General features: G+C 53.1%; 2 protein-coding genes across 3 annotated transcripts; one reads left to right on the top strand and one right to left on the bottom strand.

Annotated features, from left to right (window-relative positions):
- Positions 1-6,751: 6,751 nt before the first annotated feature.
- On the bottom strand, positions 6,752-8,303 carry KBTBD13 (kelch repeat and BTB domain containing 13). Its single transcript, XM_058540464.1, has one exon. It carries the CDS (start codon positions 8,301-8,303, stop codon positions 6,927-6,929), a length of 1,377 nt encoding a protein of 458 aa, XP_058396447.1. The 3' UTR covers positions 6,752-6,926.
- Positions 8,304-14,969: 6,666 nt separating this feature from the next.
- RASL12 (RAS like family 12) lies at positions 14,970-27,417 on the top strand. 2 transcript variants are annotated; one of them, XM_058541839.1, is made up of 5 exons: positions 14,970-15,072; positions 17,304-17,360; positions 22,910-22,983; positions 23,700-23,890; positions 26,647-27,417. In XM_058541839.1, the coding sequence occupies exons 1-5, from the start codon at positions 14,970-14,972 to the stop codon at positions 27,020-27,022; spliced, it is 801 nt and encodes a 266-aa protein (XP_058397822.1). In that variant the 3' UTR covers positions 27,023-27,417. The 2 variants fall into 2 exon arrangements, with proteins under 2 accessions (XP_058397822.1, XP_058397823.1); XM_058541840.1 differs by lacking the exon at positions 17,304-17,360.
- The last annotated feature ends 344 nt before the right edge of the window (positions 27,418-27,761 follow it).

The following is a 27,761-nucleotide window of genomic DNA, read 5'->3' as shown; positions in this document are numbered from 1 at the left end:
CTCAAATTCAAGTGGCTTGGGAGGCAAGGCTCTAGCTTCCGGGCACTGAGACACCACCCCTTCTGGTAAGATGTTCCTGTGGTTCCCACCACTGTGTAATCAGGCCCAGCCACTGAGGTGGACATTTTCCGGTATCTTTTGCTGTGTCCAAACCTAGCCATTCAGTGACAGATGCCCAGAGAGACGATGGCCATAGGGGACAGGGCACATATCTTGGCAGGAAAGAGATGGCACACTCAAATGGGGCCATTAGAGGAGAGCTGAGGAAGGAGGCTATTTACAAAGGGTGGAAGGCCACTACAGGGATAGTGCAAGGCTAGTGACAATGGGGCTCTCACCACCCTAGGCCTAGAGGGGGAGAGGAGGGCAGCCACCACAACCTGGAGACTGAGAGGGCTGTACAGAAAGGGCCACCTGACAGGAGCTGTGATTCTGGTCAGTAGAAGATAAAGTCAGTGTGAGGCAGCCTACAGGGAGGGAGCCGGAAACAAAGTCCCCTGATCTCCCATTCTTTCCCACCCCTCACCTTCTGCTGGTGTCCCCCATCAGGAGCCAGAGTCAAGGGAGCCCAAAGATATAACCCAAAATGACAGCCTCCTGGTACACATCTTGGCAGGAAAGATGCTTCACATAATCTATCTGCATGACAACTCTGTATAAGGTACATCTTATCATCATCAACATTTTTTAAAGAAACCAAGTTTGCCTAAGACAACACAGCTGGCAAGTGATGGAGCTGGAATATGACCCCGGGTCCCCTGACGCCAAAGCCAATTCCTACCCGTTCTGTCCCTACTCATTATGTCATCCTGCCTCCTCACTGAGAGATAAGTGCATAGACGGCAGGACCGTGTGCAGCTCATCCAACCCATGCCTGCCTCACAGAAAGGGCTTCAACACAGCGGGGTGACAGAGGGGTGAAAAGGAGGGGAGGAGAAAGCAATATGGAAGGGGAGCATAACATATGCTGGCCTATAGGTTCTCATTGCACTCGCATAACCACCCTCCCTGTTTAGAGCTAAGATACCTTCATTTCAGCAAGGTTAAGGAACTCACCTGTGGTCAGAGAGCACTTACTGTCAGAGCTGGGGTTTGACTCCAAAACCAGCGAGCTGCCTGGCAGGCAGAGCTGGCCCTCTGAGAACAGTGCCTACAAGATCCTCAGTCCCTCACTTCCACCCCAAATCCAACGCTACCTCCCTCTCTGAGCACCTGAAATTCCCTCTGCTAATCAGGATTATGGGGTTGGGCACATCTATGGAAGGACCCGTTAGAATGAAAATATATTACTGGGAAGAGAAGCATATTGGGACAATGGCATCAGGCCACCCTTAGAGTTGTCAAAACTGTGCGTGTGTCTGTGTCTGTGTGTGTGCGCGTGAGAGAGAGAGAGGGAGGGAGGGAGGGAGGGAGGGAGAGGGAAGGAGGGAGAGGGAGGGGGAGGGGGAAGGGGAGGGAGAGAGAGATTTGAAGGGCCTAGGTGCCCAAACACCACCAGTAGAGATCCACTCCTTTGTCTCTGTCTGCTGAATGAAAGCATAGTGCTAAAGAATGGGACACAAAAGGGGTGAGACTTACTGGAGAAAGTAAGGATAAAGGTCTGGAATCAGGGAGGGCAGGCCTGAGGGGTCATTTTGTGGTACCTCCCTCACGCGTGTCCTGGAAGGCAGCACAAGAGATGCAGCATGGTGTGATGGGAAGAGGATTCTAGAGCTGTGGGTTTTAGCTCAGGGTGGTCTACTTCAAGTCTCCAGGTGAGTTACTTGCCCTCCCTTTCCTCCCTGTAAAAAGAGAGAGGTCGGAAAAGATGCTTACACCCTGCTCCAATCCCAGTAGCCATACAAAAGGCCCCCTTTACCTTTTGTTAGTTACCGAGACACCAAAGAAAGAGGCTCCCTCTTTTTGTGCTTCCTCACTCCAGCTGGGACAGAATCGTGAGGGTTGCAGAGGACACTGCTGGGATGAGTCCCAGAAACCCCCTCCACGGGGGTCCCATGCCCATGATCAGTACGCTCAGAGGTAGCCTGTCTGCTGACAGCTGTGTCTCCCACCAGCACAGTTAACTTGCCTCTGTTCCTGGGAAGTGACAGCAACTTGAAGCAAAACAATTAGTATGAAAAAGAGGCCCAGCTGCTTGGGGCCAAAGGAAAATAAACAGACCGGCCCTGTGTGTATTCCACCGCCAAGAGGAGCAATTCTTCACAGGATGATTAGCACTTCATTCCAGTCTCCTCCCCTCCACTGAAGGCAGAGAAGTGCCCCATGAGCTGCTGCTCTTCTCAGATCCTACTCTTCCCAGGGTGTATGCTGGACCCCACACCTCACCATCTCCTCATGCTAGTCTCCCCTAGTCACCTGCCTAGCCCCACCTCCACCCCCTGCCAGAAATGATACACCTCTCCTTGAAATCCGACAGCTTCTCTCTATAGTTTTTCCTTTGATGGATTGATCAATTAATTCATTTGTTCTTTCGACATCCACTGAACACCACTCATTCATTCATTCATTAAATATTTCTTAAGCCCCTACTATTGTCTAGTCACTGTTCTGGGTCCTGGTGATACAGCAGTGAACAAACAAACAAAAATCTCTGCCCTCACAGAGCTCTACAGGAGGAAACAGACACTAAACAAGTAAACACGCAGCATGGTAGATGATGCTAGATGCTATGGAGGACAATAAAACAGGAAAAGGGAGTAGAGAATGCAGAGAAGAGGGAGGGATGTTTTAAGTAGGGTGCTCAGGAAAGGCCTCAGAATGCAAGTGACATCTGAGCAAAGGCCTGTAGGAGGTGGGGAGTGAGCCAGGTGGCTGAGTGAGGGGGTGTGCCCAGGAGAGGGACACAGTGCAAAGGCCCTCAGGCAAGAGCGTGCCCAGTGTCTTTGAAGAACAGCAATGAGGCCGGGGGAGAGTGGTGAGAGATGAAGTCAGGGAGGAAATTGGGCAGGGGATCCTGAAAGGACTTTGGCTTTCACTGGAGTGAGATGAGGAGCGACCCAAGGGTCTGAGCAGAGATGTGACAAGGTCTGGCTGGCATCTCATTAGGATGGCTCTGGCTACCACGTGAGCAGACAGAAGGGCAGGCCCTGGGTGGAGTGCGGGAAGGTCTGGCTTCTCTCCTTCCACCTCTGTCAGGGAGACTACATAACCAAAACAGGATAACTTCCAAGGACAGGCAAGTTTGGGGTGCAGGGCAACCAGAGTCAGCATCAAGGAGCAAGGTCATGGAAGACTGGAGAGAGCTCAAGATGGGCTGCAGGGCTGTTGTGCAGGTTCAGGAAAATGCTCCTTGCCATGTTAAGCCGTGTGTGTGTGTGTGTGTGTGTGGTGCGTGTGTGTGTGTGTGTGTGTGGTGTGTGTGTGGTGGGGTGTGTGTGTGGTGTGTGGGGTGTGTGTGTGTGTGTGTGTGGTGGGGTGTGTGTGTGTGTGTGTGGTGTGTGTGTGTGTGTGTGTGGTGGGGGGTGTGTGTGTGTGTGTGGTGGGGGGTGTGTGTGTGGGGGGGGTGTGTGTGGTGTGTGGTGTGTGTGTGTGTGTGTGTGTGTGTCTCACGACAGACATCTCTGAGTGGGCCTCTGGGCTGGGATAGAGAGATTTTAAACCCAGCCTTCTGGGCTTAGTAATCCCTAAGTAGCTCTGTAATTCACCCACCTGCACCTGGTTTGTGCCCCCAAACACCTTCCCGCAGTGGTTAAGCCTAGAGCCAGGGTATGAGAGGACGAGAATCCCAAGTCCTGGTTCCAGGTCCTTGCTCCTCCGCTTGACTGGCTATGTGACTTTGGGTGACTCATTTCAGCTCTCTGCTGGTTTCCTCGCCTGCAAACCAAGCATGGTGACCATCCTTGCCAAGGGTGGTGGGCTGTGGGAGGAACAAAGCCTGACCTGTGAGGCCCGAGGATAAGGTGGACTGGATTACGAAAACCTCTCCCCCACACACACCCCCAGGGCCCTAACCGGTCCTTAACACCATGGTGAAACACACCATTAGTCTCCCAGCTAGATGCTAAGGCAAGAGAACCCAGGACAGCTAATTTTCCTATCACAGGAGGAGGAGGGAAAGGGCTGGGTCCAGGGGAGCAGATGCACCCCAAGAAGAGGAGGTGCAGAGAGAGGGATAACAGGGAGGGGAGTGTTAAGGACACTGGCAGAAACACTCTGTCCATCTCAGAATGTCAGCCAAGCAGGAGGCAGCAACAGGAAACAGGCATGTGGCCCTGGGTTCAAAGCCGGGCTCTGCTACTTCCTAGTTGTGCCTCTTCCAGGCTTGTGACCTTTGGGTGTTTGGGTTTGTTTTGTTTCTTTATCTTTAAGACGGGAGTTGGGGTGTTGCCGAGCTGCCTACCACTTAAAATTCTTACAAAGCTTAAATAAGTCAACCGTGGGAAAGATCTCTGCGAACACTGTGTTATCATTTCGTGCAAAAGACATCTTAGAAAGGGCTTCTCTGGATCAAGAAATGACGAAACCACGCAGCCAGCTGCAAAGGCGACAAACACAAAGCTCTGTGGGTTGAGAGAGCTGACGAGCTGATGGATCTGAGACTGCAAGTCTCAGGGTAGCCGGCACTGGTCAGGAGTAAGGAGAGTGCTCCGCACTGTTAAGAAAAATTATCCATAACTTGGAAATAGGCAAAAGGAGGACTGCATATCCTTTCAATGTCATTCCGGGGCAGGGCTGAACAGCTAAGAGTTGTTTAATTCTCTGGGGAACGTACCTTTGTTTTACAATTTACTGTTGATTAAGGTCTTGACTTTGTGAACTTACATGCTAACTTGTAGCTGCATGTGAAAGTATGTATGTGCACGCACATGAAGATGCAAAGGATTTTAGTCTGGTAGAGAACCACAAAAGTTATGGTGTTATTGCCCTGTGAGACATTAACCAGCTTTATCTCTACCTTAGCAAACTTATTTCAGTATGTCTTTTCTGACTACATATACAAATCTCCATCTCTCAAAAGCTCCTTAGAACCAGCTTTACCATTCTTCTGGTTCCTTTATTAACGAGTTAAATAAATCTCTGACGTGATAAAAATTATACTTTGATAGAAACTAAAAGTGAGAGGGTCTGCCGTGCTTTGGCATAGGCCGGTGTGTTTGGGCCAATCACTTGGCCTCCAAGCCTCATACAGCTCATCTGCCACAGGGGGAAGGTACTCAACTCCCAGGACTGAGGTAGAACTGGAGGGGGAAGACAGACATGAAAGTACTTTGCACATCATTTGTAGGAGGCAAAAGTCAGGATTTATTATTGTGACTCATCAGATTAGGCTTCTCCAGGGCTAGAAGGTCCTGGGCTTCTGAGGACAACATTCTCTAGGGCTTGGGACATAGGTTAGGGGAAAAGGCAGCTAGGGGCAGCCCTGACACGAGGCTCCATGCCCAGGAGGTGCCATGCTCATGCTGCATTCTCTACTTGGGGTGAGGCCCGGGTTTCCCATGGGACTTGGGTCCTGGAGGATGGAGACCATTCAGGACCACTCAGAGAAGTCTGCCCAAGCGCATGGAGATGCTGGAGAACTGGGGAGGGCATCTGACCAGAAACCAGGGTGGGGGTATTCTAAGGGAGAAACAAGAGTCCTCATCTAACACCAGGTCCCTAACTAGTGGCCTCTATAGCCTGGGTTTTCAGGACCTCATCATTTTATTGTGTAGGCAGGAAAGTGCCCCAGCTCAGTTGACAGCACAATAGGATCTCTGCCCTTGCTACCTGCATATGAGCATGGCTGCAGACACAGAGAGAAGGATGTCAGTCAGGGGTCCACTGAGCAATGCAGGCAGCCAAGGTCAGGAACACTAACCCTGCACAGAGGAGGTGGGCACAGAGCCAACAGAGAGAAAAGAAGCGGACAGGCATTCCAGTGCCAGGGAATGGCAGGAGCAGAGGCTAGGAAGAGAGAATTAACCTGCAGAATGTGGGGAAGGGATACACCTGAGGAAGATGCGGCAGGTAGACCCGGCCAGCATTAGGCTCATACCTCGAGGGACCTGAAGTCATGGAAGTTAATAGTCCACTGCCAGTGGGGTGGTGGCAAAAAAGGGAGTGAGCAAGGGGCTCACAACTGGGTTCTCCCCTGCAGGTCCCATCCCATAAGGGGATGTGGGGAACTCTTTCATTGGTCTCACTTGAGCTTCAATTCAGTTACTGTCTCTACAAGCTGGCCCAGCCTCACCCCTTCCCAAATGCTTCCATCTACAGCTGCTCTGCCTTAAAGGCTCGGCTCAGAGACACCCTTCCCATCTGCTCCAACTTCCCCCCCACCTCCTTCTCTTCTGAGCTCTCACCCTCTCTCCTGTCTGAACCTTCCCTTTCAGCAGCTAATTACTTGGCTTGTCTTCTTCATACAGTTTGTATACTATCCTCCTTCTGGAGTTACATATTTTTCCTTTGCCCTGATTTCTTTACTTCTTTGTTTTATTATGCTGTGGGTTTTTCGCATGTTGCCTTCACCCCTCCGTGGATCAAGACAAGTGTGTTGTAAACCTTTTGTTGGCCTGGGCCAGGCTCTAACCTTTGTGGACCCCATCTGGCAACCACAGCCACATCAGGCCTAGCACTGAGCTGGGCACACAGCAGCTGCCTAATTCTTGCCTACTGGTTGGCAGTTTAACATCACCTAACCCACTCCTAGCCATGCTCAGTTACTGGCCCATTCACACACAAGCCTGGATTATTGAAATTCTATCTCTTCCTCTGACACTGTGACCCACCAGTTCTCAGCAGAGCCCAAGTAATTTGAGGGCTCAGACCCCAGCGTCCTCGTTGCTCCCTGAGCTTCTTGGACATGTCCATATTACCAGAAGTCACACGACCCGGAAGTTTCAACCAGGGAGAGAGACGTTCCCAGAAGCTCCCAAGGCCAGCCCCATAGACTCAGCCATTGCTCAGGGAAGACTCAGGGCGTCGCCTGCTACAGCCCAGCCCAGGGGTCACAGTTCCGGCGTCGTGGAGGCCACAGGCCCTGAGGCGCCAGGAGGCAGTCTCAGGAGAAAGGTCTGCAAGGACCCCGGCCGTGGGAAGCCGGCCTTCTCCCTGAGCAGCCGCCAGGTGCCGCCCTCGATGGCATAGAGCAGCGTGAACACGCGGTTGACGGTATAGACGATGTCGCCGCGCACCACCGCCGTGAAGAGCGCTCCCTTGCTGTTGACGAACTGGCCCGGCAGCGCCGTCCACTGGCCCGTGGCCAGGTTGAGGCAGTCGATGGCACAGTGTAGGAAGTCATCGGAAGGTCCATTGCGCACCACGTAGAGACTGTCGCGGTGGGCCACCATGCAGTGGCCGTAGCTCTGCGGGCGCCGCAGCTCGGCCACCGGCAGCCACGTGTCGGCTCGCACTGTGTACTCCACCACGGCCGTCGTGTCGGCCGGGCGCCAGAGACACACGAAGAGGCGGCCGCGAGCCTGGGCGCAGGGCACGCCTGCAGCCGGCTGCGGCAGGTCGGCCACGAAGCTCCAGCACTCCGCAGCCGGGTCGTAGCGCTCCACGGAGCTCATGGGCGTCCTCTGGAACTCGCCGCCAATGGCGTAGAGGCGGCCGTCGAAGCCGACCAGCGCCATGTCGTAGCGCGGCTGGTGCGGGCTGGGGAACTCGCGCCACGTGCCACCCTCGGGGTCGTAGCAGAAGCCCAGCTCCACGACCTCCTTGTTGGCGCCCCGCACGCCCCCCACGATGTACAGCCTGTTGCCCAGTGTGGCCACGCCTGCCAGCAGCGTGCTGGCCTCCAGGGGCAGCGTGGCCAGCGTGCGCCAAGCGTCCTCCTCCTCGTCTAGGTAGCACATCGTGCGCGACGCATCCTCCAGAAAGCCGGGCGCGGGCGTGTGCGCGCTCAGGGCCACGTAGCTGCTGGGCCGCAGCGCCGCCACGTATGCGCGGGCCTCGGGCAGCGCCAGATCGGCCGCCAGCTCGCGCGCGCCGTCGCGGATGAAGACCGCGGCGCTGTGGAACACGTCGGCCAGCCCGAAGGCGGCGGCCGCGTCGCACAGCAACGCGCAGTTGTCCGACGTGAGGCTGTGCTCCAAAAAGCGCGCCAGCGCTGGCGCCTGCAGGAAGGCAGCGCACTCCACGGCCTGCAGCAGCTCTTCTTCCGCCTCCAGCGCCGGCCGCTCGCCGCGCAGCACCTGCAGCGTGGTGCGGAAGCCGCCGGCGCTCAGCGCGCCCAGGCGGACCTCAGCCGCGCGCGCCTCGCGCATGCCGGAGCGGAAGAGGCCGCGGAAGAAGCCGCAGTGCTCCACCAGCAGGGCCTGGTCGGCTTGGAAGAGCTGGCTGTCCACCCACACCTGCACCGGGACCTCCGGGCCCCGCGGCATGGCGGGCCAGAGGGGCGGAGGCCAACGCTGGGGGCCTGGAATCAGCGGCCACCAACTCTGGGGCTCCCCCGTAGAGGAAAATAATTCCCAGGGGATATAAATATCTCTGGCTAAAGATAGTACGGCTCATATGATGTGGTGGCCGGCAAGCTGGATGGCCACTGGCCCGGAGGGCATCCGGGGACCTGCGGGGTCACTCACTTCCGTATGAGAAATAGTAATAATAGTGACCATATACTGAGCACCAACTGCATGCAGGGCACTCTGAGAGCTGCTTACAAAGATACCCCATTTAACCGGCACTAAAGCAGCTGCATGCCCTTGTGCAAGTACCCCAACTCTGACCCTGTTTCCTCAAAATAGGGCCAATAAAAACACCTATTTCGTGGTATTGGGACAATAGCTGTAAAGTGTTAGGAATGAGGCTCAGAGAATTTACCTGAGTTGGCCAACGTCATTCAGCTGGGAAAAAGCCAGGACAAGATTAATACTTAGCCTACTCCATCGGTTGGTGGAGGGTGGGTGTACCTGGGCGCTGGAGGGAGAGGCAGAGGTAGAGCAAATAGAGTGGGCCAGGCTGGGGTCCGTAACAAGTTCTCACTTGGCCTGGATCTCTGCCCCAGACTCTCGGCTAGTCCAATCTTTTTGAGCCTCGATTTCCTTTTCTGTAAAAATGAGAGAGTAGCAGGTGAGCGTCCTGTTAATAAGCCCATGAGTGTGCTCCCTGACTTGGGATGTGAATGGGAAACTGATGGCTATTCCCCACTTCTGTCTCTACTCGTCCGTTGCTGTGTAGCTCCAAACGTTGAGAAAAGGAAAGTGGGGCTGCTGAGGGGATCCTATGTCTGTGGATGGGAAGGAGAAGAGCTTCTTGAAATAACAGTTAACACTTAAACTGCACTGTGTCAGGCACTTTTGTAAACCCTTTAACTCCTATAATCCTTGCAACAATCCTATGAGTAGATACGATTATTTTCTCTTCCTTATTATCCATTTATTGCTTACAGCAACACTATGAGTAAGGTATTATTAATTTCATAGACGAGGAGACTGAGGCATCAAGAGGTTTAGTCATGTGCCTGAGGTCACATGGCCAGAGAGTGGCAGAGCTTGGGCTTGCTTGCCACCGGCCTGACTGTAGAGCGTGTCCCCCTAACCACTGTGCTCTGCTGCCTCTCTGTGCTACAAATGCTGAGCAGTCACCTCGTGCCAGGAGGTCACAGTTGGAAGGAACTTCAGGCTCATATGATTCAACCCGTTCATTTACAGTGGATGATCAAAAAGAGAATTGCACAGGGTCATGTAGCTTGGGGGGACAGCCCTAGGTTTCCTGCTGCCCACCCCAGGGACACTTTTCCCACTGCACAGAACTTTCCTAGGTGACCAGCTGAGACTCTGGGTTCCAAAATGTCAGATGGAATGGAGCTTAGTGATTATCTTCTCCTGCCACCTCATTCTATAGGTGGGGAAACTGAAGCCCAGACCGGTGTAGGATGGTACCGTAGTTCCCCCTTATCCATGGGGGTATCCATTCCAAGACTCCCACTGGATGCCTGAAACCACGGATTGTACTGAACCCTGTATGTACTGTGCTTTTTCCTATATATACATACCTAGGATAAAGTTTAATTTATAAATTAGGCACAGTAAGAGATTAACAACAATAGCTAATAATAAAATAGAACAATTATAACTATACTGTAATAAAAGTTACTGTAGATCTTAGCAACCTCAGCATACGATTTTTTTAAATTAATTCAAGATCTTTCCCCTTTTCACTTAAAGGAAGCACTTTGCAGCTTCTCTTTGGCAGATCCGAATTGCCAGCATCACTACTCTTGTGCTATGGGGCCATTATTAAGTAAAATAAGGGTAACTTAACACAAGCACTGCGATACCACGACAGTCAATCTGATAACTGAGACGGCTACTAAGTGACTGACGGGTGGATACACTGGACAAAGAAAGGGATGATTCATGGATGGGACAGAGCAGGAGGGCGTGAGATTTCATCACGCTACTCAGGACAGCACGCAATTTAAAATTTATGAATTGTTTGTTGCTGGAATTTTCCATTTAATATTTTCAGGCTTTGGTTGACTGTGGGTATCTAAAACCAAGGAAACAGAAACCGTAGATAAGGGGGGACGACTGTATCTGCCATTCAGGAGATGTTCAACTGCAGGCCTTCTTCAGGAGGATGGAGTGACTCACAATGACAAAGCCGGAGTTGGGAGGGGGAATGGGAACTTCCCTCCCCACTAAGACACATGCATGCACAGATCCTCACGTATGAATCTGCAGACCCAACGTGAATGTGCCTCTCCTGGCAGGGAACTCCCACCCAGTTCACTCCATCAGAGCAGGGCAGGGATGTGGGGACCACTTGTGTGAGCCTGGGAAGCCAGAGGCCTGGAGGAGGCAGCCAGAAATAACCCAGACACTCTGCCCCAGGGACCAGACAGGAAGAGGAGGAGGAGATAGATGGGGTGGGCAGGAGTCCCCACGAATACTATCTCAGGCCCTCTGCCAGCTTCTCTTCTTCCTTGAAGCCAGACATTGGCTGAAAGCATGACAATCCCCCTTTTGGAGGAAAGTGGGCTCTGCAGTGCCCAGTCCTGATTCTGTCCTTGCTGGTGGCCTCAGGGGTAGGGAGAGGGTGTCTGACTGTTCCCATTTCGCAGATGAGGAAAGGGAGGCCTAGAGATGGGATAGGCTTTTCCTTGGTTATGAACAAAGGGAATGGATTGAACCCTGTCCACTGACCCCAGGCTCCCCTGCCCCTCCTCGCCTGCACTAGCCTTGTCTTAGGGGAGGGAAACAGCTGCTTCCTGCCAGGCTCAAGCTAAAGGGCAGGGTTGGGGAGGGGGCTGACCCCCAGGGAGCCACAGTTCTCTCCCAGATGGCCTGTTCCAGGTACCTAGTAACTGGCAGACACAACAGATAGACCACTGCCTGGACCTCTCCTGCAAGCAGGAGTGGGAAGGAGAGCAAACCCCTCGTAGCTGAAGCTTGCTCCCAGTCCCAACTTTTCACAAGTCCAGCCCTGGCTTGAGTGGGTTGGGGCACTGGTGCACACACCCAGCTCCCACCTTCAGCAGCCAGGCAGTGGGCAGGGGGTCAACCAGGGTGGGGGGTTATAGTTCTGAGGCTGGGCTGAGGGTCAGCCCTTTGGCTCATTCCCCAAGGCCCCAGTGGGGTGTTGTCTGCAGCTGGTGAGAGTTTCCTCCACCCAGTCAGTGAGCATTCCTCTGGGACTTGGAGAGGACAAGGAGCTATCCCGGCTGTGGGCAGCCCACGGAGTTCCCAGGCCCTGCCCGACCCCACACCAACCTCCCTCTCCACTTTGCAGCTCCCACAGTGTGCAAGGTTGGGGGTGGGAGCAAGGAAAGGGGCTCTGTGTCAGATTCAGACCCTTTCTAGAGCACACACCCAGCCTTGTTCATCTCTCTATCCACAATGACTGGCACACAGTAAGGGGTCTGTTAAGTGGACTCCTGGGCCCTAACCTAAATAGGAGTCCCCAGTCTGATGGAGGAGACACAACCCCTGTCCCAGGAAAGCCTGCAGTCTGATAGAGGTAACATAGCCCTTGCCCTCGGAGGACCCCCACAGCCTGATAGGGGACCCCTGGCCTTTGCCCACCCATGGCAGTGTTTCTGCACACAGGGTAGTGAGGAGCTTGCCTGGACCTGAAGAAGAGCACTGGACTAGGAGTCAGGATTCCTGCTGGGCTCTGATGCTGGTACTACCACTGACTTACCTGACCTTTCCAGGCCTCAGTTCTTCATCTGTAAAGTGGAGCATGGATCTGACTTATAAGGTTCTGTTCAGCTTTGACATCTGAATTTATCATGGAACAACCACAGAAGTGGTTGTCATATTTGGCTCCGAGAATGCAGTGACATGACAAAGGGTCCTGAAATGGCTCCTGGGGGGCGAGCAGCAAGGGTAGGACCTGGCATCTGGAAATCCTCACAGGCCCTACCTGTCTAGACCTGTGCATCCCCCCTCCTTCACTCCAGAGACATCTACTGAGCACCTGCTGCAAGCCCACTGCTAGGCCAGGTGCCACATCTTCTGCATTCTGTGTGCCTAAGTGCCCCTTATAAGAGCCTGAAGGTGGGGAGGGGGTAGTAAGGAGGGTTGGGCTACTTGCCCTGGCAGAATAACCTCTTTTGACCTGAAGGGTCCAAACTTCTGGTCACTAAACAGTTGTGGCTTCTTGGTAGGTGGGTGAGAAGTGTGAACTATTCATGTCCAGAGGGAGTAGAAGGAACTATCATTTACTTTTTTTTTTTGGGCCACGGGCCAAGCTCTGGGTGAAACTCTTTCACGTTATCTCATCTAATCCTTAATATTATCCCTATTTTAAACATGAGGCCCAGAAGGGCAAAGTAGCTTATTCCAGGGTCTGACAGTAAGTGACTGATTCCAAAGGCCTTTCTGGTCCACAACCGGCACTGCTGGTGCTGGACAAGCAGCCCACAGATGAGGAGACTGAGGATGGGGAGGGAGACTGGTTGCAGTTGTGAGGTCAGCGACGTTTTCCTCCTAAGCCTTCTAGGAGGAGCAGACTTGGACACTTAGCAGTCACAGCTGAGGACCCGAGTTCAAATAATCTCTGAACTAGAAGGGTGTTAAGGGTCATCTCATCCCATCCTGCAAGTCATGATGGAGTCTACTTACAACACCTCCTTGAAGTGGTCACCCACTGGTTGCCTTCAAAGGTGGGGGCTCACTTCCTCTAAAGACAGTCCCTTCCAACTATGGACAACTCACATGGTTAGAGTTCACACTCACACGGAGCTAGAACCTGCCTCCCTGCAGCTCCCATCTACTGGTTGGTCTGAGTTTTCAAGACAAAGAAAGTACCTGCCCTAGCATCCCACAAGCAGGGAAGTAGCAGAGCCCAAGTTTACACCCAGTTGGGCCTGTGGGGGTCCACACCTTGCCCTCTTTCCAGCAGTCCTCCAGTGAGGCTAGTTCTCTCCCCGTAGACTCCATCCAGCACCAGTCTGTCTTCACAGGATGGGGGCCAGACCAGAGACGTGGCTGGAACTTGGCTCCTACTTTTTTTCTCCTCCTACAACTCAAAGGAAAACCCTTGGCCATTAGCTCTGTGAGTGATTTTAGCCTGAGGGTGTAATCTAAACAAATTCCTCCCAACACCTTAGAGTCTTAATAACACAGCTGATTTACCATGATCTCCCAGAAACACAATTAGGCTGAGTCAGTATTCATGTCCAGTCCTGGAAAATAATTTTCCTTCTTGGTTGAGAAGTTATTACCATCAGGCTCTGACCCCAGACCCTCTGCCTGCTGACGTGGGTTTCCATGGTTTATTTTGCGCATGGGTGGGTAGATTAGCTGGGTGGGAGTCGGGGTTGGAGGGAGAAGGGCTGAAGTGAGAGGTCTCTCAGAATCCCATACCCTTCCCCGCTCTAGCCTGGAGTATATTGCAAAACAGAGACCCCATAAGATTATATAAAGTACTCAGACCTGGAACCCAGGGCTGATTCTGTCACTCTCTATTAGGCCTGAGTCACATCACGGAATTTTCCCCTTCCTTTAGTATTATAGATGGGGACATCACAGCTCAATGAAGTGAGGTGACTTGCCTAAGGTCACTCGTGAAAGAGCAGGCACTAGATCCTAAGTGTCCAGATTCCCCATGTGGGCCTTTTGCCTTGTCCCCAGCGTGACCAGATTTACCCTGGGTCTCAAGGGGAATGACAAGTGACCCCTGCCAGGCTCATCTACCAATCCCAGGATCATTATAGGGAAGAGGGTGTACCAGGTTTTAGAACAAGTAAGATGCCCCATTTAGGCCACAAACACATGCAACTCATTAGCTCCCATCAGGGAGAAAACTAATCCAGGATGGGTTAGGTTTCTTGAAGCTGGACGCATATTGGCCACGAAATGTTAGTAAGGACGTCCGTCTCCCCCTCCTCCTCCCAGGAACCAGGGTTCTGCCGGGGTTCTGCAGTGATGCCTGAAAGTCCCCACACGGCAGAGCAGGGTAATGTGGTTGGGGAGCTGTGTGCCAAGGCTAAGCTGGCTGTGACCTAGAGAAAGGGCAAGGCTGGGTGTTGACCTAGGCAGGCTTCCCGGAGGAAGAGGCCCGGCCATGTAGGTGGAACAAAGGGCGGAGGTGGATTTTCTTGCTGGTGGGAAGAGTTGGAGTGGAGGTTCAGAAAAGGCTGGAAACATCCTGCCCCTCTATCCCCCTACCTCGGGCCTCTCCCTCTCTGGTCCTTGTCCTTCCCTGCCAGGTCTGTGGGCGCTCAGGACGGTGACTACGCCCCAGCCCTCGAGGCCGAGCATGGTCGTGGGGTGTGCAGCCAGGGGAGCTCCCTCCCCGCGCCGGGATTGGGGTGAGCGCGCCCCGCGGGGGGCTCCCGCAGCCCTTACAAGGAGTTTGGCGGCGCTGGGGCGGCTCCGCCCGCCGGGCTCCACCGGCCCCTCCTCCCGCCGGGTCGGGCTGGGCGGCCGGGAACGCAGCCCGGTCGGCTCTCGGCGCGGCGCCGGGCGCGGACACCGACGGGGCCGAGCCCGCGAGTGCCAGGGGAGCCCGCGACTCGCTCCCGAGGGCCTCGACGGGCGGGCACGCTGCTCGGGGCCCATCGGCCGAGGACCCCTGTCCCTCTCCGCAGCGTCGCCATGTCCTCGGTGTTCGGGAAACCCCGCGCGGGCACCGGACCGCAGAGCGCGCCCCTCGAGGTCAACCTGGCCATCCTGGGGCGCCGCGGGGTGGGCAAGTCCGGTGAGTAGGACGGGGAGGGGGTCGAGGGGAAGGGGTTAGACGGCGATGGAGAGACAGGGCGCGGGTGGAAGGAACTGGGTGCTGTGGACTTGCGGGCAGCTCCACTGGCTTTGGGGGTTTCCTGCACACAGGTGGGTTGGGTGAGACACCGTGATTTTCCTCTTTGCCTCAGTTTCTCTGTTGCTTGGCACTCTCTCTACTTTGTTGTCAGTCCCTCCATCTCTCATCTGTCTTCTGTTCCTTGCCTGTCTTTCCTCTGTGTGTCTCCCCTCCGTGTCTGTGACCCCAGCTGTCTCTCCCATCTGTCTCTCCCCTCTGTCTGCCTCTGTCTCTCTCAGTCCTCTGCTGATCTCTCCCTTGCTGTCCACTGCCCTCCATCTCTTCTCCCTGGGGCCAGCTGTCAGCCCTGGTGACTGGCACCAGGGACCTGTTAGGCACTGATCCCTGGCCCAGGGTCCCTATAAGCTTAGTCGCAGCCTTGCTACTCCTTGATTCAGGCTGGAAGTGAAGGGAGGTAGGAGAAGTCACCGCTATTGGGATTTCCCAGGGAGGGGCCGCTCCCCACTTCCCACCCCAATTCCCTGTGATTTTGGAACAAAGTGTGCATTCTTATCAAATGAATTTGTTTCAAGCCAGACCACTCTCTTGACTTTCTGGAAACACATTAGACTATGGTCCCAGGTGCCTGGGACTTGTCCTTGATGAACCAAGATCTTGGGCTTCCGTTGAGATCATTTCTATCAACACTGAACTCTGCCTACACCACTCCCGGCAGCTCTCAGCCAGCTGGAGCCCAGGGGGTTAGGGTGAGGGTGTCACATAGGCAGAGACCCAGATAAAGAGTCACCCCTCCCCCTCCCACAGGCAGCTGCACATGGAAGGACAGAGGGGGCTCCTCTGCTGACTGTTTTCTGGCTGCAGCCATTAGTGAATGGCCAACATGGACTCAGTCAGCTATGGGTTTCCTTCCCAACAGTGTTCCTTGAGACTCACTTGGGGCCTACTCTCCACTTTTGAAGCCAGCCCCCTGGCTCAGGGAAGGGACTCTGAATCATGCTCTCCTACAGAAAACATTTGCCCTTTTCCCTTTGAAAATCTAATTGTTATCCATAGCTCCGTCACTGGTACAGTTTAGCCAGTACTACATGAATGAAGGAATTTAAATTTTAAAATATGTATTCCCTGGGTATTAGTTTGCAAGCTGACATTGTTAAGAATCCTGGGAAAGAATTTTAAGGATTTTCTTAAAAATATAGCATTACTTTTTTTTTTTTTTTTTTTGGTGAGGAGATCAGCCCTGTGCTAACATCTGCCAATCCTCCTCTTTTTTTTTTTTGCTGAGGAAGACTGGCCCTGGGCTAACATCCGTGCCCATCTTCCTCCACTTTGTATGGGACGCCGCCACAGTACGGCTTGCCAAGCGGTGTGTCAGTGCGCGCCTGGGATCCAAACCGGCGAACCCTGGGCCGCTGCAGTAGAGCACACGCACTTAACCGTCTGCACCACCGGGCCGGCCCGGCATTATGTTTTAAGAGTCCAGTATAATAGTTGGCTGGCCCTTGGGTTTGTGTGGCTAAATTCTGAACAAAATTAGAGTTCTGTTAATGCATTCTACCTGAGGAGTACTTGGTTTTAGAGTTTTAATTCTGTGAGACACATGATGAGTGTGGAGGCTCTAGACAGAGTCAAGACTTGAGCTATGGAGGACCGAGGACTAGGGTGTGTTTACTTGGGCCTTGGGGGTTCATACCCCTCTCAGGGGTCACCCACTGACCAACTCAGCTCTTACTTTCTCTTTGGCTTATAGCCAAAATTGGAATAAATGTCCCGTGTTTCAGAATCTTCATGATTTGTCCAGGGTGGAGGAGGTATCCCTTCAGTTTGAGACTCACCAGGCTGACCGTAAGGTAACTGGTCCTGACCCGTAGTCTGGGTCTTCACAAACACCCCTTAGGCTTGCCTCTCCTTGCTTTTCTTGCCATTAAAAAAAAAAAAAAAAATCCCAGGATTCAACGGGAGGGAAACGGTTCCCCATATTTCTGGTTTCTTCTGAGCCTCTCAAACCAACTCCTCAGCTGCCCAGCCTCATTCCCCGGGAGAGCCGAACTTGGTGTCAGCCAGGGGTCACAGAGGCTAGATAAGGCCTCCCTAAAATGAAAGGGGCAGCTTCCAGGGGCCAGCAGCCAGACGCAGCAGGGGAGGCTGAGCCAACTTCTTTCTGCTTCTTTCAGCCCTGACTGTGAAGTTTCTGACCAGGAGGTTTATCAGCGAATATGACCCCAACTTGGGTAAGGAACCACTCCTCCCCATTCCTCCTGCTGTGCCCTACTTAGATTCCCACACACACACACCTACCCCATGGTGGGCCCAGGCCAGACCAGGACCATACATCTGGGGCAGAGGAGGGGAGCCACCAGGATGACTCAGCCCATGGGGCAAAATGTTTTAAGTGCCAGAAATACATCCTTCCACTGCCCACCCCAGACAACTTGGGGGTTGGCCTAATTAAGAAAACTGAGAGAAGCTGATTTTCCTTCTCTAAAATATGAGGTATGATGAGACTTTTTAAAAAAAGTCAAACATAGCAGAACATCCACATCCATTAAGTGTTGTTCTTCAAGATGGTCACTCAATGTACTTTTCCAGAGAAGCTGGAGAAGACATTTGAGAAATTCTCTAGTGGTACTGGCTTCTGAACCAGGTTTTGAACCACACAAGAAAACTAGTCTTGTTTTATAGCCATATCCTGGTATATTGGAAAAAGGGATGCTCTGTTGTCAGTCAGAGCTGAGTTTGAATCCTGGCTCTGCCACTTATTGGCTGTGCAACTTTGAGGCAGTCACCTAACCTCTCTGAACTTCTGTTTCCTCATCTATAAAATGGGCAGACCTATCTCAGAGAATGACCGTGAGGATTAAAGAAATAGCACACGTAGGGGCTGGCCCCGTGGCTTAGCGGTTAAGTGCGCCGGCTCCGCTACTGGCGGCCCGGGTTCAGATCCCGGGCGCGCACCGACGCACCGCTTCTCCGGCCATGCTGAGGCCGCGTGCCACATACAGCAACTAGAAGGATGTGCAACTATGACATACAACTATCCCTGGGCTTTGGGGGAAAAAAAAAAGGAGGAGGATTGGCAATAGGTGTTAGCTCAGAGCCGGTCTTCCTCAGCAAAAAAAAAAAAAAAGAGGAGGATTAGCATGGATGTTAGCTCAGGGCTAATCTTCCTCACACACAAAAAAAGAAATAGCACATGTAAAAGATCTAGCCTTGTACTTGACCCACAGTAGACATTCAATGCGTGTTTGCTTCTTCCTTCCTTCTTCTTCCTCCTCAAATGGCTTCCCACGTATGGTGGCTGAGATTCCCACAGATTTATCAGATCAGTGTTTCTAAAAATTATTTCTAGCAGGAGGACTTTTTCCTCAAGTAACCTCTTACCTGGAACCCCAATGTCTAAAACAAACAAAAGCAGAGTTTTATTGATATAAATGAAACTTAAAGCTCACATAACATTTGTTTATTGTAAACTGTCCACTGAGGAAAATAGAGTGTCTGGATGCTCTTAGCCTTTTGAAAATGGAGGCTGCAGTCTTGTATTATTTTCCCCATTCATAAGAATTGAGTAAAGCATTGTGAGACCCCTGAGAGATCTCCCAGGAAACCCAGGGCTCTGGGGCACAGATTGGAAAACTCTACAATACAGCATTTCCTGCAGCAGGCCTCTGATGGAATGCCACTGTGACACCTGGAGGGAAGAGCTCCTTAGCCCCTTGGTACTCATGGCCCCTCAGTTCAGACTGGAATGTCGAATCCCAGTGTCAGAGCAGAAAGTACCTTGGGGCAATTTTGTCCAGTGGTGTTTAGAATTTTTCCCTTGAGTAGCAGAATCCCTTTCTCCGAGGAGATCTTAAACAGAACCCCAGGATGTCCAACAGAGAGAGCAGAGGGGGTCTGCTGGTTAAGTCAAGGGTGCAGGGCAGGCAACTCGCTGACAGCCCCTAAGGGGTTTGTTTCTCAGAGCTTGATTTGAGCTCCTGTGCTTTAACACAACCCCTTGGTGCTGCAGTGGAGGAAACAGGCCTAAGGAGCTGAGGCTTCTGGGCCAAGGTCACACAGCAGGTCTGAGGGGAGCCCATTTTATTAGCAGAGGTCAGTGCCCATGGGAGTGGGACACAGGATGCAATTGTGTGCTGGCCGGGGGAGGTGTTGAGAGGGGAGTGAAGTCAGATGGCATGCGGGAATTGGAGACAGGGGAGGTGGGACGAGGCGAGAAGGAAATGCACACAAGCTGGGGTGTCTGGGAAGAGAAAACGGGGATTCTCAAGGATGGTGCTTGAAAAGACAGATTCTGCCTAGCTCAAATATTGCATAGGGCATACGTTACCAAAAATTATTTGCTGTTTTTCTGAAATTCAAATTTAATTGGGCATCCTGTATTTTATCTGGCAACCCGCCTCCAGTCTTCCTTCCTCCCTGCCCCAGTCCATACCCTTCACGCAGGGTCCCACCAGAGGAGCATATTACAGTGGTAGCTGGAGCTTCCTGATTGAGTAACTTTGGAGTTCTGACCTGCTAGTGGTATGCGTGGTCAGACTGTCGGGGGTGGGGGGAGTGCAGCAGCCCTGGAGTGGTTAGTCACCTCGGCCTTTGGTTTCTCACCCCACCCTGAGAGCGTGTGAGTTGGAGAGATGACCAGACACTCTCCCCTCAGCCATTCTAGGAGGGCAGTGCCACTTCTTGGGAGTTCTGTCCCACTGTCTAAACATTCCAGCCACTATCCCATAGCTGGTTCCAGCAACAAACAGCCGGGACTCTGGAACCAGAGAGAGGTTTGTGCATCCAAGGGGAGAGTTAGCCATCAGGAGATATAAAACAACTCTTTCCCCTTTTCAAAGGGAGCCTCTTGACAGTGGGAACCTGTGTTATTTGTTCCCATTTCCAGCGTGGAGCACAATACTGGGCACAACATGGATGCTCTTCAACATGAGATTGAATTTTGGTTTTAGGATTACCCTTTGAAGAACAGCTCCTATTATTATCCGCATACAAGTAAAGCAACTGAGGCAGAGAGGGCTCAGTGATTTGCCTAAATCTTGGAGAACCTTAAGTACAAAGGAAGACGAGACACCACTCCGGTTGCTCTCCACTGAGGGCAGCCTTATGCTAGAGACGGCCTAGAGCGGAGGTCTGTGTGGCACTGGGCTCTCTGAGCCTCAATTTCCCCATCTGGAAGATGTGACTAATAGACTGTGCTCTGTCTGCGTAGGAGTTGTGCCTTGTTATGGGTTGTGACTTGGAGCTGGAGGAGCCGAGATTCTGTGCCTGTGAAAGGGCTTTGCCTGTGCTGAGCGCTCCAAGAGGGGGCGGGGGTCTCCAGGAGAACATCCTACTCTCACAGAAGGGCTGGGGACATCTCATCTGGCTGGCCCAGGGCACGGTGATGGCTTCTTACCTCTCTTGCCTGCATCCTGCTCCTGCAAGGACGCAGGGACCATTTCTGAGGCATCCTCCTACACACACTCTGACCAGGGCTCCTTTGGTGCCTTTAAAAAAAATTATTATTACTGTTAATGAGAGAAAAATTCTTTGAGAAAAGAATCTTCTCTCAGCATTAAAGTCCACAGAACATTATTTAGAACTAGGAGTTATGTGGCCCATGTATTTAAAGATACCAGAATGCCCTGAGGGCAGGGACTTGGTGATGGGAAGACAGGACATTACTGTGACTTGGAAAGGAGCCCCCACCTACCCCCAGAGTCACTTCACTTGCAGAGGGGGAGGGAGCTGGATAAGATGATCTCTGAGGCTTCTGCAGCCCGCCCATGCGTGTTCCACATCCTCAACTGGGGTGGGAGCGTCTGCTCTTCTGTGCACTCTGCCCACGTAGAGCTGAAGGATCAGCTGGTCCGCTGAGCAGCGGGAGCGAGGGGGTCCCAATGGGAAGGCAGCCCAGCTTAGAAGACCTGAGTTCGAATTCCTTCTACTGACAGGGTGCTGCGTGGCCATGGGCAAGTTCCCTCCGCCTCTGAGGCTCACCTCCCCGTCATCTGTCTACAGTGGAGCTAACGGCAACCTCGAAAGGCTGTTGTGCCGTAAGGGACTGCAGGAGACGGAGGTCGGCCTCACATTTTTCCTTGGGCCCAGCAGGACACGGTGCCTGTTTGGGGACAGGGGGCTGTGGAGCACCTAAAAGGGGTGCATCAGACATTGGCAGGAAAATAAAGAGAAATCCGAATGAGATGTAGGCATCTAGGGCAGCTCTTCTTGGACCAAATATAGTTAAACATTTGGGGCATTTTTTCCATTCGATTTATTTTTTTGTCTTTGAATAAGAGTGGCTATTTATCCAAGTCCCCAAAGCAGGCTGGGGACGGGAGCTGTCTGGGATCCCTGCTGGCTGCTAGTGGACCTGGCGTGTGTCCAGGCCTGGCTTGGCTGCCAGTGGCCCTCAGTGAGAAGTGTTTGACTATGAATTCAGCAAGGGTTGGGGGTATCTTCTCACAGTAGCTGCTGTCAGGAAGGCAGAGAGGGCCCCAGTTCTGCCCAGAGGGGTCTTCTTTGGGGTCACTTGGACCAGGGAAAGGTGAGGGCCAAGTGCACACACACACATGGGCCAGTGGCACAGGGAAGGTTGGGGGTGGGGAGAGGGATTGCCCTATGACAGTGAGGTCCTCTTTGTGTGGCTGGCCACTTGCTGCTTTCTCGGGTTTGAGTCATGAGAACTAAAAAAAAAAAAAAAAAAACAAACCCATGAAATCCAAATAAGGTCAGTAGTTGACTTCATAGTATGGTACCAATGTCAATTTCCTGGTTTTAATAGTTGTGCTATGGTTATGTAAGGTGTTAACACTGGGAGGAGCGGGGGAAGGGTACATGGGAACTCTCTGTACTGTTTTGCAACTTCTACATGAGTTTAAAATTATTTCAAAATAAAAAGGAAAAAAAAATCACCTAGGAATGTGAACCTGCCCTGTAAACTTTGGAGCACTGCATCCCCACTGTCCTAAGGCATTGATGGTGGGGCCGTCCAGTCCTCACAAAGCCCTGTGAGATAGTGCAGGGACAAGCATTTAGCACAGTTCCTGGCACAGAATAAAAACTTGAAAACTGTTGGCCAATGTTATTGTATTATCCCCATTTTAAAATGAGGAAACAGAGCATCAAAGAGCCGAAATGACTTGACCAAGTCACACAGCTAAAAAGTAGCTGAAGTTGGGTTTGATTCCATGTCTCCAACCTAAAACTTTTGATTACACTGGATTCCTCTGCTATTATTTTGGCAAGGATTATTTGTAAAACCTTCCTGGGACTTCTAAACAGGGTCTGACCGCCTTCCCTCCATCATGTTGCGTGCTTCTCTTTTCCCGTCCCTTCTCCCGCTGGGGGCAAGAGGATTGTCCTTGGGACTTCCTGTGGGCCAGGTACAGTGATCGGAGGGCAAGAGGGTGGAGAAGCCTGGAGTTTGCGGGGGAGGGGCTGGCAGTGCGGCTCCTGAGGCCTCTGCTGCTAACTGGGACCGTGGGCCACACACTCCATCCCGCAGGCTTGGTGGGTGGACCCAGAACACAATCCCATCCCCCACGGTGTGTTCTGTGTGTGACCTCTGATGCTCTGAGCCCTGACAGCTGGAGCAGCATCTCATTGGTCGGAGGTTCTGCCTGTGTCCTCCATGTGGGTGAGAGCCAAGGCCTTTCCAGTGGTTCCAGCTCAGCCAGCCCCAGAGCAGGGCCCCCAGGGCTGCACAGGGGTCTAGCACAGAGTGAAGCTGGAACTCAGACCCAGTTCCCCATCGAGTGGCCTGCCCTGCCTCTGACCCGGCTGACCGTCTGTGTTGCAGAGGACACCTACAGCTCCGAGGAGACTGTGGACCACCAGCCTGTCCACCTGAGGGTCATGGACACTGCAGACCTGGTAACGTTACCCCCGTTACCCGTGGAGAGTTGAGGGTCAGTGCAGCCTCCTGAGAAGTGCCGTCCCAGAGTGGTGGCCTCAGATGAGAATTTGTAAACCTTTTAAGCTCCAATTTGCCATGTGACCCTGAATGAGGCGCTGACCTCTCTGGGCCTGAATCTCTTCACTTGCCACATGAGAAGGGATGGGGCGGGGCCTGGGGAGACCTGATGAGTGCTGGCGTTGGCTGTGAGATCCTGCGCTCTGGGACTTGATGCTCTTGCACACGTGGAGACAAGTGCACACACATGTTCACACAGAGGATCCCCTGGGCCCAAGTCCCCCCACAATCCACACATCTCCCCTATGTTCTCACCACCCTCTACCAAGGCCAGATGCCTGTTATTCTCGGAAGCCAAAGGGGCAACATGAACCTGACCCCACACCAGCAGTGCCCAGGGACAGCCAGGTCTCTGGAGGGGCCATGCCAGAATTTTGGCTGTGTGCCCAGAGGCCAAGGTCCCCAGTCTCTGGCTGGGTGGTGGGAGGGAGGCCCACGAGACAATGTCTCCTTTCACACAAAGCCAAATCCACACTAAAGCGCCCCTTTGAAAAGGGCTCTGCTGGGGAACAATATACAAGGGCCTAGGGAGTGGGGAGGTAGGACAGGGCTGCTCAGGTGAAGGCCTTTACCCTGGCCTTTTATCTCTGACTGGGGCTTCCCTCCTTTACCCCAGGACACCCCCAGGAACTGTGAGCGCTACCTGAACTGGGCCCACGCCTTCCTGGTGGTGTACAGCGTCGATAGCCGCCAGAGCTTCGAGGGCAGCAGCAGCTACCTGGAGCTGCTCGCTCTGCACGCGAAGGAGACGCAGCGCGGCTACCCTGCTCTGCTGCTGGGCAACAAGCTGGACATGGCCCAGTACAGGTGAGCACAGGCAGTTTGTCCCACATCTCCGGAGCTCACTGTCCTCATTTGTGAAGGCCAGGTGTCATCTTCAGGGATTATTTGGCTGCTAAGAACAGCAATCCCCTCAAATTTAGGTAAGAGAGGGTATGTTGTGAGGGTAGGTGGGCATCGTCTTCCAGGCAGCCAAGGGCAGGAAGGGAAGGGCACCTGGGTTGCACAGGGGCTGGACCCCGAAAGTCAGAAGAGGGGCCGCTCCTTCCACCCTCATGGGGCTCTGTGGTCTCTCTCACCCTCAGCCTTTCTTGCCTGAGTCTACCTGACTTTCCATTCCCACTCCCCACAGCTGGTTGGTCATTCAGTGCCAAATTCCAATTCTAGGGAGAGAGGCTCTAATTGGCCTCTTGGGTCAGGTGTCTGCTCCAGTCCAACCTGCTCTCCTTCACCATCACGGCCCCCAGGCTCACTCCCACATTGGCTATTCTGAGAGCAGGTTCTCTTAGAAAGGGTTGGACTTGAATCAGAGGTCACAGACTGGCCAGAGGGCAGATTACCACCGAATACTGCAGCCATATTTTGCTTGGCCGGCACAGTATTTTAAAAGACCTGCAATTGGAATGCTTTGAGGCGGGGCATGCTCTCTCCAGCTGACCACAGGCCTCACCATTCCCCATGGCTTGTCTCCACCCTCTCCACACATTCAAGTAGCCTGCCTGGCCCCTGAGGCGTTGGAGACTTTGATGCCTCCACTTGATGAGTCATCCCGCTGGCCTTCTCCAACACTGACATTTGTCCTATGTGGCCAGTCCACCTGCAAGGCATAGCACCTTCCACCAGCCTTCCACCTGTCCCCCCTGCTCATGGCTGATCACTCCTGCTTCCCCAGGCCCCAAAGGTCCATTGACTGGTATTAGCAAGGAGGGGACCCTTGGTATAGAACAGGTCAGAGGGGCAGTGGGAGAAGAGGGGTGCAGTCTCATGAAGGGGGCCACAGTAGGGGCCTTCAAAGGTGGTCAAGCCCTCAGATCTAGACAAATCTATCTCAGGGAATGAGAGAAGTTGTGTGATCTTAAATCCACAAGGGGGTCTTTGAGGAATCATAGAGACTGCAGAGCCTGGAAGAAGGGTCAGAAGACTGAATTGTGAATAAACCAGTTTTCAATATGAGGAAAAAAACTAGACCACTGTTTTGATCCCAATCCTTGCCATAGGGATTGTCTGAAAATGGTTTGGAAGCAAATAACAAAGAATATGGGGCTAAAATGAAGCAGCATCAGTTCCCTAAGAACAAGTCATGACAATTTATGCCCATTTCCTTCTTTGATCAAGTCCTGAGGTTAGATCAGGGTCCCATGGGCACAGTAAATCTAACTTTTCACTGAGCATTGGTCAGTGTCTCCCATGATTGCCTTTCAGCTAAAGGATAAAATGTGGGTTAGAGTGGTGGTTCCCAAACCACTGATAAAATTTTCACTAGGATACAACAAAATCAGGAAAAGTATAATGTTACATCCCTTCTCACCCATTCACAAATATGCACGCACACATGGGGTCCTTGTTTCTGCAAGTTCATTATTCAAGCCCCACAATGACAAAGTTTGATTCAAGTTGCTCAGAAATGCAAATAATACCAAATATTCTTTCAATTGGGGTTCCTCAGGAGGCAAGGAGTTTACAGACAGGACGCCAGCCCTGGGTGGGGAGTGGATCAGATGCTCTGCCCCAGACCCTTTTTGTCCTAGTCACTCGCTCTGTCTGATACTCCCCTGGGCAGCTAGCCCACTCTCAGCCCCTGCTCCTGTCTAGTGAACCTTGGCTCAGAAACTTTTTCCCACCAGTACCCAACTAGGGTCCCCTCTGATCTCACAGGCTGTGTCATTGTCCTCAGGAATGGCAGGTGGGACAGTCAGAAATGGGAAGTAGTCAGGAGGATTCAGCCATTGGAACCTTGGCCTCAAGACCTCAGGGATCCCCTGTCCCTTCCCTCTTCTGGACATCTGACCTACCTAAGAGCCAGTCTTTTTCCCCTCACCTTGATTCCCATGGCTTTCAGGTCAGAAGTTTCCAGAGCCTTCCCAGTTACAAATATTCAATCCCACCATCATGGGAGGTGGTACAAGACCAAGCTGAGAATAGGTGCTGCTCCCTCTCTCCTTTTCCCCCTCCTCCCCATGAAATGTCACCCTTGCTCTCTCTCTTCCCCTGGGCAGGCAGAAGAAACTCCCCAAGAGCCCTGAGAGCTCTGCCAACCACAGGCGTCCTGAGTTACCTCGGCCCTCCATGTCTCTGTAGACACTGTGGTTTCACGCCCTTCAGTCTAAGCCACTGCCTTCTAGAGCTGATCCCACAAGCCAGGGCTGAGGGTGGCTCATTTCCTGACCAAGGGACTCATGCTAGAGTAGAGGAGAAATGAGGCTTGGAATGGCTGTCTTCCTCTGGCCACAGGCAGGGTCTGGGCAGGGACTTTGGGCCACCTTCTTCCTTACCCTAAGCCTCATTCCTAAAGTCTGGCTTTGGTGACATCAGTCACCATTTCTTGAGCACTGACTATGCTCAAGATACTGTGCTAGGCACTCGATACAAAACGTCCTTCTTAATCCCCTTAACAACCCTGAGAAGCAGATGTCATTATCCCATTTTACTGATGAGAAAACTGAGCCTCAGACATGAAGATGACGTAGGTCATCAAGCTAGTAAGTGGGGAGCCAAGTGTAGGCCCAGGCCTGCCTGACTTGGATGCATGCTCCTGATCGCACCTCGCCCTGCTTCCCCACCAGGCAGGTCACCAAGGCTGAGGGCACAGCCTTGGCAGGCAGGTTTGGGTGCCTGTTTTTCGAAGTCTCTGCCTGCCTGGACTTCGAGCACGTGCAGCACGTCTTCCATGAGGCAGTGCGGGAGGCACGGCGGGAGCTGGAGAAGAACTCCCTGGCCCGGCCCCTCTTCATCTCCGAGGAGAGGGCCCTGCCCCACCAGGCCCCACTCACCGCCCGGCACGGGCTGGCCAGCTGCACCTTCAACACTCTGTCCACTGTCAGCCTGAAGGAGATGCCCGCCGTGGCCCAGGCCAAGCTGGTCACTGTGAAGTCGTCCCGGGCCCAGAGCAAGCGCAAGGCACCCACCCTGACCCTCTTGAAGGGCTTCAAGATCTTCTGAGGGCCCCCCTCAGGATCCCAGGCTCGGAGGCCCAGCTGGGCTGCAGGACAGGGGCTGGCTTCTCACCGCCAGCTTTCCTTCTGATGGAACAATAGCCCACGCCCTCTGGTGGACAGCTGACCCTCCTCCAGCACAAGAGTGACCCTGACACCTAGTTCACTGTGCCAGCTGGAGGGACAGGCACGAATGCTGCCTGTATTCCCTCAGGCTATGATTTCCCTAGTAACCGTTACATTCCCTGACCCTGAAGGGAAACAGCCACTGCGACAACCCAGAGACCTAGGGTCAGGTTAAGCAGGAGGAAATTGCAGTGTCCATTGTGGTGCCAGCACCCGTTCCAGCTCCAGCTCAGCTGGATGTGGCCCCCAGTGGACAGCTCTGGGTGGAGAGCTCCAGGAGGCGCTGCACAAGTGCAGGTCTGAGAACAGCCTGCAGGGGGGACAGCCCTGAGGTCCTAGCGCCACCTGGTGGACAGGACGAGTAGGGCAGCTGCAGGTTTTGGAGGGCAGAAGTCTGGCCCTCCTGTTGTCTTCTGACCTCAGAGAAGCCCCAGGCAACACACCCCGTAGTTTATCCCAGTAAATTCTAGTTTAAATAATCCTACGAAACAGCATGTGAGAAGCAAAGAAGTCCCAGGAAGGGCTGTTTCCAGGACTTTGCTTCTCAGTGAGGGTAAAAAGGAGGGGGCTCTGGGTTGTCCAGTGTAGGGGGCCTCCAGAGATTTTCCCCAGGAGGCAGG

This window comes from Diceros bicornis, chromosome 5, assembly GCF_020826845.1.
Source record: "Diceros bicornis minor isolate mBicDic1 chromosome 5, mDicBic1.mat.cur, whole genome shotgun sequence".
In the NCBI taxonomy this organism is placed as follows: domain Eukaryota; kingdom Metazoa; phylum Chordata; class Mammalia; order Perissodactyla; family Rhinocerotidae; genus Diceros; species Diceros bicornis.
This window is presented reverse-complemented; position numbering and strand designations above follow the sequence as displayed.

Bases quoted from the DNA above. Each gene is read 5' to 3' on its own strand.
- RASL12 (XM_058541839.1), top strand. From the start codon at position 14,970: ATGTCCTCGGTGTTCGGGAAACCCCGCGCGGGCACCGGACCGCAGAGC. The intron at 22,984-23,699 runs GTAACGTTACCC...CCTTTACCCCAG, and splicing joins TCATGGACACTGCAGACCTG to GACACCCCCAGGAACTGTGA. The intron at 23,891-26,646 runs GTGAGCACAGGC...CTTCCCCACCAG, and splicing joins CTGGACATGGCCCAGTACAG to GCAGGTCACCAAGGCTGAGG.
- KBTBD13 (XM_058540464.1), bottom strand. From the start codon at position 8,303: ATGCCGCGGGGCCCGGAGGTCCCGGTGCAGGTGTGGGTGGACAGCCAG.